The sequence below is a fragment of the Meleagris gallopavo genome, chromosome 5, assembly GCF_000146605.3.
Source record: "Meleagris gallopavo isolate NT-WF06-2002-E0010 breed Aviagen turkey brand Nicholas breeding stock chromosome 5, Turkey_5.1, whole genome shotgun sequence".
In the NCBI taxonomy this organism is placed as follows: domain Eukaryota; kingdom Metazoa; phylum Chordata; class Aves; order Galliformes; family Phasianidae; genus Meleagris; species Meleagris gallopavo.
The window spans coordinates 15,647,017-15,660,705 of record NC_015015.2 but is presented as its reverse complement, the minus strand read 5'-3'; the positions used below and the strand labels follow the sequence as shown (position 1 = coordinate 15,660,705).

The window sequence follows — 13,689 nt, the reverse complement described above, 5'->3', positions numbered from 1 at the left end:
TACAGCCTCAGATTTAATTTTTTCTTACATTAAATGATAAATAGCTATGTTTGAAACACTCACGAAGGAGCTCTCAAAAGCACATACTGAATCACAAATAAGTGATTTAGCACATTAGAAATTTAATTCAGGAAGATTTAGCTATGTCCATCTGCCCAGTAGCAAGGGTCTACAAAGTTAAAACCATTCCAGCTGCTTGATACAATCTGTCACAGAACTGTAGTTAGTTGGCTCTTTGTTTATACTGTTGTGACAACTTCTGCTCTTGACATTTTGCCTTAAACTAAAAGCATGCAACAATGTATAGCCAACCCTCCCCCCTTCCCCACTGAAGTAAGGATCAACATGTTAAGAAAAATCTATTAACCAAGACCCAACAGAAGCCCAGCTCCGATTTCAGAACAATTAATATTTTCCAGAAAACAAACAGAATTCACTGTATCAGCCTTCTCCATCTAGTAAGAACAAAGGTCACAGAAACTGTGTTCAGCTCAGCCAGACAGCCAGCAGATGAAATGGCTTAGGTGTAACAAGCAGAGATGTGCATACACAGCTCCATCTCAGCTTAAAAACTGAAGGACCAGAAGGCCATGCTGTGTGCTAGAAGTCACATCTATGGGCTCAATAAAGTAAATGTGTGCAGGAGAACACATCTAAATAAGTTAAAAAAAAAATCTATCACAAACAGTACAGATCTAGAAGGATTATTTCCTTTTTTTTTTTTTTTTAAGAAAAGAACTTATGCAGCTAAAAGAGTTCAACTCACTTGCTGCAAAGAAGAATCCTGTGAGAAGCCAGTTTCTTTGAAGTCAATCTCATCATCACTGGAAGAATGAATGTGGCAGGTAGTAACCTAAACAAAATAATTGAGTCATTTGCTTATTGTGTGACGATTTCAAATCCAAACAAGAAACTGAATTAGTTACAGTTTTCTCAACTGCTATACTACATAAAACAGACTCCAAAATTTTTCAATACCATTAACCTAAACCTGAGAGAACTTACAATAAAAATACAAGATACATGAACTAATGCCACTAAAAGGCTGGATTATACACACATCTTCCTTTCCAAAATAAGGAACACGGGAAAATGAAGAGACTGTCCCAGGTGTCTACACTATTTGCAAAAATGAAGTTAACCAAGAAATGATTCACCTTCAAAAATTCATAATCAGCATCTGCTTGCAGAAGCAAACCTGGAGTTATTACCATAGCAACAACTGTTTGAACCATTACTCTAAAAAGAAGGGATGATTTTGATCACACAACACAGAACCAGCGGGAATAGTCTGTTTCTTAAGCAGCAGTATGGCTGAACTTGGTCTTGGAAGTAGCTATTTTCTAGCAGAACAGCACTCCAAAAGTAATTTTAGCCAGGACAGCAATTAGGCAAAGTAACAGTAATTTCAAGAAGTAAGGCTAAGTAATAGTAGTTACAGCTGAGCCTTAAGACACGCTTTATGGACAATCATTTATATGAAGCAGATGTGTAGAGGACAGCTTGCTGCTCAGTACTGTACTACACTGCCTTACTGCACACACCCCTAGAACTCCATGGTACAGATTCTCAAGTAAACACAGCTGGTTGATGTGATTTTTTTATTTACTGATCTTTTGACAAGAGATCAGTCTACACAAAAGCAGTGTTTAAACACAGAAAATGTAAAAACCTCACAGACAACTTCTTGTGCTCCCACAAATGCAATACCACAGTCATGGCAGGCATGCAACAGACAAATGAAGACAACTTTTTCCTGAAATATACTCTGTTTCTACGCTTTCTCCTTTGATGTGTAACACTCATTTAAAAGCCACATGACCTGGGGTGCTTTATTCTTGCATGCCTACCACCCAGCCCTGCCATACAGTTTGCAGACTGGAAGCAGCTGACTTCACACAAGCTACCTTGGTATCCTGGCAGCAGGAAAGACTGACTGTACTAACGACAAGAAAAACCAACAGTGGGGCTGAAGCAAACAGCAGGAAATTTTTTAATGTTAACCAACACCACTTACGAGATCCACTGTATTCCTTTTGTTAGTTTCTCCTAAAGAGCTTGAGCAGAACGTTTCCCACCGCTCTCTGACCTCCTCTGGAAGCTCTACGATAGGAATGAGAAAAACAGTGTAATACAATCAACAGTAAAGCATCACCATTTTTAGTTGTTCTTGTTCTCTTAAGAATCAAAGCAATCAGAAATATTGTGAACAACATACAAATACTAAAGACATACGGAGTACTTCATCTAGCAAAGAAGTCCTAACGAGGCAGGCCAGCATCTCTTTACATTTACTTCAAGGAGCTTCGATACCATTCAGGTAAGTTTGAAAGAGAATTAAACATCTGTTTAAGGACTGCTTTCAAGCTGAATGTGTCAGAAATCTTTTCTTTTTTAAATCCAAAATCTGCCTTCTAATTTAAGTTTGATCAACTTCCTAAAGCTGCAATGCTGGAATTCACAAACAGAAACATGAAGAGCATTAACGTTACCTTTAATAAGCTGTTGGACTAGTGTGCTGTTAGGGCCCTTATCTGTACTATGCACAATACAGTTTGCTATCCTTGTCAGATGACCCATATAGCCATGCCGTCTTCCTCCTTCAGCCCTGCAAGAGACCAAAGAAATGGAACTGCATGCACTCTGAGCAACTCTGCTATTGTATTTTGTTACAAAATATCCTACCAGAGTTAAGAACTTATACAAGACAGGCAAGTTAACCTCCAAGCTCTTAACAGGTAAGAGCAGCATCCTAAAACTAGAGGTACACAAAAATACTCAATTCAGGAGACTAACAGGGCTGTAACTACCAAGAAGGAAGTACAGAGCATCTGAACAGATCATTTCTGTTTTCACGTTTGTGTGTGGGGAAAAAGAATACGCTGTGTTACCAAGATGAAGACAAAACTGACAACACATCTGTAATATTCAGAAAAACACTGCTGCTGAGAATATTTTCCAGTGCTGTGCTCCTATACACTTTGAGCACTGGTGCATTATCTGATAGGATATTATGTAGGTCGCTCTGAAAGTAATGCTTCCTATTTGTTTCCATGGAAACCAAAACAGATACAAAGAGCAAATCAATTTTTTCCACACAGAAGCAGAATCGGATGTTTATACCAAAAGCTTTGCCAGTAATACCACAAACATACAACAGCAAATAAGTAATGAATTCTCCCACATGGCAGGCATTAAAATCAAGAAAATCCACCCAAAGAATAGTTTTAGGTTGAATGCATAGAAACAAGAATCTATTTGCTCATAATCTAGGTTAGTAGTTCTCCTATAACCTCAGGAGATAACCATGATATATAATAGAAGGTAGGTGGGAGAGCCTGATCTAACTAAGCCAGAATCCCTATTAATTGCATCCCTTTCCTTCATAACACTCTCTTCAGATATTTCAACATCCTTATTTTTAGGTCAGCTGCACTAGTCATGTGTTTTCTGATTCACACCAGATAGGAATAGGACTATTTCAGGGAATGGTACTGTTTCTCAAATAATACACCAGCAAACCAGCAACAGTATCCCAGTCAGCTAACTCAGTATTTTCACAAGTGAGCTCTAACATTCACTGTTCAGAACTCTCTCAAGCCAAACACGAGAGCCTTCAGAGCACCACTGTATCACCTCAGGTAAAGACTGGAAGTTTTTGCTCATGATATGAACTCAATTTCAGACAGAACTGACTACCTGAAACTTGCATCCTTTCCACAGTCATACACTTCCAGAAGGTATTCCATTGCTGAGATCTTCACTTTTGTTAATTATAAGTCTGTTGCTCCCCAAAACATAATATGGTTTGAACTGTTTATTAATTTTCAATTGCTTACTGAACAAAAGCATTTTCCCCCCCCATTCCTTTAAAACTTCACGATATGTTTCTGTAATTGAAGATGGGCAGACTCAACTGGTTGATGTAATGTTTTACACAGTGTAGGAATTACAGACTAGTCTGTAATTCCTATGTGGTAATGGGAAAAAGTATTCAAATGCTACCAAAAAGATGGTCTAAACTTCAGGCATTACTAAAAGAGAAACAGAAGGATTCTGAAAGAAAATTCAGTACATGTGAAAGCTTTATTCCTAATATTAACTGTTTGTAGAACTTAATTATTCCATTTACTACCAAACAAACTGTACTTCCAAATAAATATCGAATGCACTGCGTATTTCAGGAAAGAGATGCATCTGTCTTTAAAAACATTTTAAGCAAGTGTATTTGTTGGTCAGCTCAGTCTGAATTGATCATGCATACATTTCACAATTAAAATTGCATTTCGACAACTGCAGGAAATGAGAAAACTAGTTACTCACTGCTTCTTCTCATTCATCTCCCATGCTTCAAGTATTCGTTCTATTAATTGGCACTTAAGGAAGAGCTATGGAATAAAATGCAAAATATACTTAATAGCTATAAAGTTAAATGGAACAACATTGTGCATTTCAGGGCTGATTTTAAGAAATCCTCATGTCTTACAAGGCAACTAGTTCCAGGTTCAGGATAGATACTTGGATTAAGGGTTTCAATGCTCAGAAGCAGCAGCCAGATCCCAGGCAGAAACCTGAAGGCTGAAGCTACGTTATTTTGATTTCTCTTTGATGGCAGCTGCTGAACTGTAGTAGTGAACAGACACTGAAATAGCAATTTTAATTCTTAACAGTAGGAGGAACTTCAATTACAAGGGAGTTCTTGCAGCTCTACACACACGTTTACTCTGAAGGCAGCAAAAACCCACTTCGTGGCACTCTCAGGTTTAACAACCAGAATTGACACGTTAAGAAAACAAAAAACCAAAGAACTCTTAATTCTATATAAAGTAAAATTGAGTTATGTTTTATGTAAGAGTAACTGCTACCATATCGTGGGGGTAGGAATATTCAAGAAACTCCTTCCAAAAACACAACTTACATGTTTCAATAAAAGATTGTCCCCAGTGGAATCCTGATCTGTAATTGTGCCATTTTCTGTGCTTTCAAGAGGACTTGCAAGAATCAATGCAATACAGATTTCTACTTGAGTATGCAAAAAGTTATTCCACGTATACTTAAAGAACATGTCCTGAAAAACAAATTCAAGAGGGTTTATACAAACCAGGGTCTCTTCAAACATAAGACTTACTCCAGCAACACAAGCAAGTTCTCCAAGTTTTGCAATAACTATCACTGTGCAAGCAAAAGTGTGATTTACAAAAAAGTTATTTCTTCTGCTTGCTGTTGTTAGAGAATAAGGCCTATCATGCTGGATGAGAGTAAAAATTCAAGCTAGAGTTAGCCTGGGGGTAACCAATAGTGCACTTTCAGACAAAGAAAACTAAAATTATACTCCCCATTAAATTCTTTCTGCTAGCAACAGCCCTGAGACTCCCTGAGAAAGTAATGCCATTTATGACCTTAGCCCTGAACAATTTATATTTTTTTTTTTTAGTTCACCACAGACTTTTAGTGCCTCCAATATCCTTCAGTGACATGCTTCTGCCCTTATTGAGACACTTTACAAGAAATTACATCTAACTGCTTTGGACCTACTATCTATACTAGTTTCATTCTTCTCTTAAAGAAAGCTATCTCAGATAATCCAGATGCAATTTGAGATTATTTAATGCTTCACACAAGATAAATACTGAGGCTGACAGATCATGAATTGCGTTCATCTAGTCATGTTCCTAGTTGGTCACAGATCTCCTTTTAAGCATCAGATTTTACTTTTTTTCTTTTTTCCAAACTTTACATCCAGTCATTTTAGACTATTTCTTACTACAAAACTCAAATGATTGCTGTCCCAGGAAAACAAGATTAGTAATGGAAATACATGCAGTGATGGAAGGAGCATCAAATAACGTAATTCAAGTCTCATTCAAGCTACATCTGAAGAACATAACAGTTCCCCTTCAGCTCTCCTAAACTAATGACACCCTTGACAAAAGCTAAGCTACTGATGTGAACAACTACTATTCCTAATAAGGTCTATGCAGCAAAGTTGTGTTGTTTCAGAAACACCATGAAGCACTGAAATTCAAGGCAGGTACCACTGGTTTTCCTTATACGAAGTCTGCTGAATTTAGTTGTGTTTTTTTTCCTAAACTTACTTAAAAGAATAATCCAACATTTACAGCACATGTATTCCCTTAGATAAATGGGAATTCATGTCAGAATGAAGTTAGCTATTTCTATACACCTGTCTGCAAACTGCAAACCCAGGCTGGACAGAGAAATGGAGATGGAGACACTGAGAAGATGACATAACTACAGCTACTTTAGTTGAAGGAAAGATTTTAGATTAAATCAATCTGAGGCTGAAAAATATTATTTTAAACTTTGCAATTACCTGCTTAGAATCAGAAACTTTCATCATATTCTGATACTACAATATAAATTCCAGCATGTTTTGCTAGGTATTTGTTACCTGATATCAACATTGGAACACTATGGTCAACCTAAGTTTCCTGCTGCAGCCAAAGAGTGAGGTGGGAAGTACTCAAAGCAGAGATGGCAGATTAGCAAAAAGCAAGGAGTTCATTGACTACAAGTTTCTCATGCAACATTTTGCTTGCAGTTTTGAAATCTATAAGCTGCCAAGAGTAACTTGTCCCTTTATAGGAAGGCACTGAGATAGCATATAGTGTGCTGCACATCAGAAGAGGGACAGAGAAGTTGAGGAACTAGCTTGGCAAAAGAATAAGAATGGCAGGGAAGCTTTGAACACGGCTGAAAACTCAAGCACGTGGAGCTGAAAAAATAAGCTTAAGAAAACTAATCCAAGACAATCATGCAGATTTATGAAGGTGCAAAGAGTAAGATGTGCAGGAATGATCAGAGGACAGAAAACGCTAACTTCAAACAAACACATTTAACAGTGAAACTAGAAATTGAAAGCTGTCAATGCAACAGAAGCTACAACACAAGTTGAAAAGCTGGAAACCATTTTATATCTGCATCAACAAAGATCAGAAAAGTCCTTATTAGCAATTCACAAAAGTAAGGTAGCATGAAGTTCTTACCAGTATAACTCCTATGCTGTTTAGTTCTATAAGCTCCTGATTCACACTGCTTGTATTTGTCTGTAGAAGGCTAGATATTAATCTAATCACATTTAAACGTGTGTTCCCCACAGGTGGATCCAATACACCCCACGTTGTCTTCATGACATTTTTCTGGAAAAAAAAATTAAAGAGGCACAGAATGATTCAAATTTCATATTAAAGAACAGCGGAAAAATAAACCCCAAACACCTCATTACTATTATGCACACAAATTGCAGGGAAGCAGTTTTCAATCCTGAAAACTAAAGCTCATTTTAACTTTATCTATAGACAAGGAGCAACGGAAAACAGTCACATAAAACCAAAGACACTAAAAACTGCTTGGTAGCTACAGAATATTGGAACAGATGCATTCCACAAAAAGGGTTAGGAAACACACTTCTCACTCATTAATCCACATACTCAGTTACAGTCTGCATTACTACAGCACTTGAAAACAGCTAGCTGGACAGTCTGTAAACACACATTATGCCTCAACAACCCTGATTTCATTTACATGAAAATGATTTCAAAAGCTTCTCTTGGTTCATTCTTCTAAAGTTAGAGACAAAACGGGCTCCATCCACAGTGTTCTAATAAGTTACTTCCATCAGCAACAACTCCCTTCCATGCACTAACAGGTCTTCATTTTACAATATGTGCCAAGCTTTTACACCAAAGTTTTAGCTGGCTGCCAGATCAGACCCGCTATCACATAATTAATTATCAGCCAATCAGAGAAGTCTCGTATTGACTACTCCAAGAGAAAAGTCTAGTAGCAACAACTATGCCACGAGCAAGGCAAAGTTATGAAGATGTCTTTCTTTCTGTATTAAAGCACTTAGAGAAGCAGGCCACAATGAAATGTACTGCCTTCCACAATGACTAACTTTATTTCTTGCCTAACCATTGCTTCTCCCTTATGTCAAAACTGACTGACATCACGTCAGGTCATTCAGCCCAGTCTTTACCACAAAAATCTAAGGGCACGGATATAAAAAGGTACTCATTTCACTAGTGCTTAAAGAAAGCAGACTCAATAACTTCATTAGATGATTTATTTAAATGCTTAGCATTCCAAACATTGGAAAATACTCAGATACATTGCTTTTAATTTACCATAGATCTGTATCGTGCCATGTTGTTCATTTCAAATCAAGACAGTTTCTTTGTATTTTTCAACTCTTCTGCACTTCAATGTTTGAGGTCTCATCTCTTCTAGGCTACAACAATCTTTACCACTACCTTTTTTCCATCATCCTCATCCCAACTCGTTCCTTTTATCTGATCTTTTACAAACTCCTGAGGGCCGTTTTAACTCTGATTTCTCCTACAGACTGTAGCACCCTGACCCGAACCACGCTCCATCTGAAATCCTACTGGTGATAATTGTATGGGGAAAAAAAAAGTCATAGATAAAATATCTATTCATACAGCTGGTTGTATTTATCTTTAGTAACAGCATGACATGGATATGTTGCTTATCATAAATTTAAAAAAAAAATATCAGTTGAACAAAGCAGCATTTAGTATGCTTGGAGTGCATGGTACATGCAATAGAGCTGGTCTACTCTTAGACCTGCAAAAGTCTAGAAGAAGAACTTTGCACAGCCAACACGAGGCCTGCACAAGTTCCAAACAACTGAGGCAGCCAGAATCCTTGTTTCCTATTCAGATAGGATTTATGGGGCTGAAAACAGTACTGACTGCCAAAAATAGAAAGGAAAATCTTATTTCCTTGCTTTCAGAAGGAAGTAATCTTCAAGGCTACTTGCCAGGTGAATTGAGTTTAAGCTGGAAAAGTGTATCAATTAGCAAAAAATATTGGCTCAGAGACAAATATAATGAATAGAAAAGGTCAGAAGAGGCAGGAAAGGAACCTGGGCTCTTGCCTGAAAGGTATCAGACAAACTAGGTTTTGTTCTTGAAATCCAACTAAAACACAATCACTCAGCGACAGCCTTGCTTCAAATTCTTTGACAACATAACGTTTCACTTACTTTTGGAGGCTCAAGTAGGAGTTCATGGAAGGATGAAAGTCGTGCTTTTATGGCTTCTAGAACACTTTTATTGACAGAATACGTTGAATTGCTCATGCCTGGAGGGCAGATCTCTATATGGCCTTCAAATCTAAAGCACACAAACCATGTCTGATTATTAATGCCAAAACCAGTTCTAAAACAACACTAAGGCATAATTTTGAGCGTCACTATTTTGAAGACATAAACAGAACGAACAAGAGAAAAAGAACATGATCTTATTACAAATATAAAATCAAGCACAAACTTACAGTGGAGCAAGATTCTTCCAAACACTAGACCTAAGGTACCTACGTTTATCACATTTGAAATGTCCAGCATGGTTTTCAGCTACTGATAGACTACTACAGCTGCTATATTCCCTCTTCTGTGAGGAAGAGCTTCACTTGTCTATTAAACAATCAAACCTCTGTTCACTAGTTTCTCAAAAGTGAAGTTGTAATAGAATTCTAAATAACTTTTTGGGGGGGAAGTTAATATCCAATTGCTACACTTATATAGATGCTCTATTCCTTGTTTCTAGGAAAAAAAAGATGAAATGAAACAAGTCTGATCTGTCAAGTGGCAAGTTCAAGGAAAAAACCTGCAGAAAAATCAGTCATTTGGGGAACTGATCAATACTGGCATTATTACACATGGCTCTGTTTCACTTCAGCTGTGATGGACCACTAAAACATTTCAGTCAAGAACACAGAAGGCATTTCAGCAGATAAGTTAAAGTAAGCAGGCATAAGTAATAAGAACACTTACGTCTGTCGTCTTGTCTCAAGCAAGGTCAGTAATATTTGGATTGCACTGACTATTGCAGATTCATTTTTTTCTTTATGAAAAATATTAGACAGCAGCTGCTCAATGATTTCTCGTCTGAAAACAAAGTACAGCCATCAGACACAACAGTTCTTTATGACACAGTTATCACAGAGAACTCGTTACTGTTTGCTCATGTCAAATTAACGAACAGGATAAAGCAAAGTATTATTTCAAGCCATTAGGTGTTGTTACCACAGTCACCTCCATCATCATCACCGCAGTAAAATTTCCCTACTCCTCCTGATTTTGTGTGGTTTTAAATCTGACAATCAGTATGATAGGAAAGGATAGTTTGCAGTCAGACCAAAAGACCACTCCACCATGTCACACAGCCACAAACCTAATCCTAGAACCAGCAAAACAAAGAAGGTGATAGACAAAAATCGTCTCAAGTACAATCAAACACTTAGATCAACTTAAAATAACAGATCAAAGCCAAAGTTCCCAATGTATATTCTGCACTGTATCAAGCTGACCTCTATGTCTGATCCCATTAACTCTGACAGAGCAGGAAATATTTAAGTCTAACATTCCTTAGTCAGAAGCAAGGTACAAGAATGGGACAGAATGTTAAGAGAAGCCACCGGGGAATTTGTCCAGGTGAGCTGTGCTTATTTGCACAGCTATTTTAAATTATACAGATCATAACAGGCAGTCAGGAGAAGTTACCAGGAAAGCGGAGATTGCAATTCCAAAGCTTTTAAAGGACAAATGTTAAATGCTGCTCTGATTAACTGAATAAAAAATATCAGAAATTGGGCAAACCAGCTTACTTCTCTAGACTTGCAAGCAGGGGATCTGGTTCTGAGCTGTTCTGCACTTGTAACATCTGATCTCTGCTTAAACGAATAATTTCACAGAGTGACTGCGATGCGTTTGAATGCCTCTGGAACAGAAAAATATAGCATCATTAGATTAACAACGTGGCAGAGTAGAATTCCTCATGAAAATGACCTGCAAAACTGACAGTCTTTTCTACCACAAAACACTTTAGACAACTATACTACGCCATACCTAAAATCTTAACAAGACAAAAAGCTTTTGGTATTGAAAGTATTTGCAGTATTAAAAAGGCAGAATGTTAGAGCTGAACACTCAAAGTAACATTTAGTCTACACTGTGCTTTGACCCGGATCCAATACACTCTGCAAATCTCAAAGAAAGGGGGGGGGGAAAAGCAAGCCCTTCCCAAGCACAAACTACTACACTATTAAATACTGGAATTAGCTTGCTGAAAATAAACAAGCAGAAAACAGTCCAACTAGAAGAGTTCTAACACTACTGTACAGCAATCAAAAAGAACATCAGACCAATACTTACATCTTCATCTTGAGATGGATGTACAATTTCTACAAGCCGTTGGATAATCCTCTCTTCATTTAGCCACTGTAAAAACATTTGTGGACATTGGTAAGAACGCTGTCCAAGTGAATGAATTTAATTGAGGGAATTAAAAGTAGTTTGAGAAGTGCCCTGACTCATGCTGTTGATATTTCTAAACAAGGATTAACAGCACTTCAGAAAAAGGACAGAAGCAAAATTAGGAGTTCATGAACACATGTAACAAGCAAACCAACCCACAACCTTTGATAATCTCTTCCCGAAGTGCCTAGCAGGGTGTTATGGGTCAAGAATGCTATTAATAGTCTAAACAGGTTATGAAGTATTGTTTGGCAGTTCAGAAATCAGACAAAAACTGTGGCAAGTTTTACTCACATTCAACACTTCTTGCCTGGGCTGTGGAGGTTCTATGCAAGTCAGTAGCCTGAGCAGCAAGTCCATGATAGCAGAGGTCCCTATGTGCTTAATAACGAGGTCTACAAAATCATGTTTCTTCTTTAAGAAGTCCACAATCTAGAAATGAACAAGGAAGCAGCTTACATTTGCTTACCTGTATTTTACATGGTAAATTACACTAACCAGTTTTAGCTCCTCTCACTTACTAAAAAGAGATAATAAGTAACTTTTTAAATAATTCCACCTCTTAAAGCCAGTAGTACAAGATAAAAAGGCACACAGAGTAACAACAGTGGCACAAGACAGATCCATCTATGTGCACATCTTGAGCCTCCTTTCAAAGCTAGCTTTTTTGGTATGAGGTTCCCCCACATCTGGCTCAGGAAGCAAAGTGGGACACAGCAAAACCTCAACGTGATATGCTTTCAAGCAAATACAGAAATTACTAAAACAAAAGCATAGCAGGCAGTCACAAACTTAACTTGCTCAGGTAGCACAGCCAGACATGCCAGCTGTCATGCAGGGCAGCATGAACAAGCACTACATTTCTGAAGGAGGACTCAAATGTCTCTCACCCTTTTCTATGACAGTTCTTCACACAAGACCCCTCCCCACTGGCTGCATTCATTTACCCACGACTCCAACAGCACAGCAATTTAATACTAACATCACCATGCAAATACTGACATAAGCCAAAAGGTAAGCACTCACACAAAGGCAGTTCACACACCCAAACAGCTCAGGCAAATCCAAAGCTGTCAAACCGGAGAGCTTTTAATCATTTACCTGTTCTGGTTTTCTGCTTATGAGAATACTTAGCACCTTGCTGAAGAAACTGGCAAGTAAAGGGTTTAGAGGAGATTCATTTAAGAGGAAGCTGTACAGTTTCATAAGTAAAGATTCTTCTTCTCCCAGCCTATCATTGATCTGCGAGACATCTGAAGTGAGCAGCTCACAGGATATGTTTGGATATCTGCAGGAAAAAAAAAAAAGGAAAGAAGTGTGTATATAATCATAGTCATTCATACTTCAAAGAAATACATATCCAATCAGAACCTAATAGGGCTTCTAACAAGAAGAATCTTTCAAGCACGCTAGCTCTGCACTAATTACAAAAAAGCAAGACTACTGCAAGGTGACAAAGCTGTACATTCAGCTTTAGATTTAGAAAATGGACTACTACGACCTCCAGTTGCAACAGGACAGCACCAGGGAAGTGGGGAAAGATACTTGGGGGGGAGCAATAGCTTTGCCCCTTTCTAGTAACGAGGCTTACATTATAGAAGTCAAAGCCAATAGTTTCAGGATTAATATCTCTATACCTATTGCAACTGTTGAGGCTCACTACCTCTACCCAAAGTCTGATAAAGCCTGCAAAACTAGTTAATGCTATCAAATACAGGAAACTATTGTGTTTGATGGCCTCTTTGCTTAATTAGTCAGTGTCCTGAAGAGTGCACTTCTGGCCTTCACTCACACTAGATAATTATGACAGCACCAGCAATTTAAAGCTTATAAGCATAAGGTACTGCTATTTCAAAGTCAGCTAGAAACACAGGAGGTTTGGTTTGTCAGAAAGAAGTGCTGCAACTAAGAGAGTACTCTATTTCACATTAAATTTTGCTTTAAAAGAGGCCAAAATTGGTAGAAGTGTCTTTATATAAATTGCCAGATTGAGTGCTGAGTTTGAACATTCTCAACAAACTAGCCATAGTCATAGCCATACTCAGTTCTAACAGTTCTAACCATGCAAAGGAAAACAGCAGCAATCAGATGGTCAGCATTTTCTTCCAAGGAGTGCTACAGACCTTCTAAAACACATCCCCAAAACAGCTCACTAATCATTAATAAAACAAGGCTGAGCACCTAACTAAATTAAGCAAATGCAGATTCACTCAAGTACCTTTCATCACATTAAAAAAATGAAAGATTTTTCATCTAAGTTCTGATTATGTTATTTAGCATTTCTTTGAGGGGTTCCTGCTCAGAAAACATGCAAACATCAGAATGATTTAAGTAAAGTTCTACAAGCCCCTTGAAAACAAGCTCAAAGTTTAACAACGTTGTATTAAAGA

The 13,689-nt window shown here is 37.7% G+C and overlaps 1 protein-coding gene across 8 annotated transcripts in view; it reads right to left on the bottom strand.

Moving 5' to 3' along the window:
• Positions 1-13,689, bottom strand: part of PPP6R3 (protein phosphatase 6 regulatory subunit 3) — a 53,278-nt gene that overhangs the window by 22,257 nt on the left and 17,332 nt on the right. For all 8 annotated transcript variants that reach the window (XM_019615459.2, XM_010711169.3, XM_010711170.3 and 5 more), the window contains 12 exons: positions 12,401-12,587; positions 11,594-11,731; positions 11,198-11,263; positions 10,651-10,763; positions 9,818-9,931; positions 9,029-9,158; positions 7,008-7,160; positions 4,919-5,068; positions 4,324-4,388; positions 2,493-2,608; positions 2,018-2,103; positions 767-853 (listed from right to left, as the gene is read on the bottom strand). In XM_019615459.2, coding sequence (XP_019471004.1) covers positions 767-853; positions 2,018-2,103; positions 2,493-2,608; positions 4,324-4,388; positions 4,919-5,068; positions 7,008-7,160; positions 9,029-9,158; positions 9,818-9,931; positions 10,651-10,763; positions 11,198-11,263; positions 11,594-11,731; positions 12,401-12,587 — 1,405 coding nt within the window. The remainder of the gene's footprint in view (positions 1-766; positions 854-2,017; positions 2,104-2,492; positions 2,609-4,323; positions 4,389-4,918; positions 5,069-7,007; positions 7,161-9,028; positions 9,159-9,817; positions 9,932-10,650; positions 10,764-11,197; positions 11,264-11,593; positions 11,732-12,400; positions 12,588-13,689) is intronic.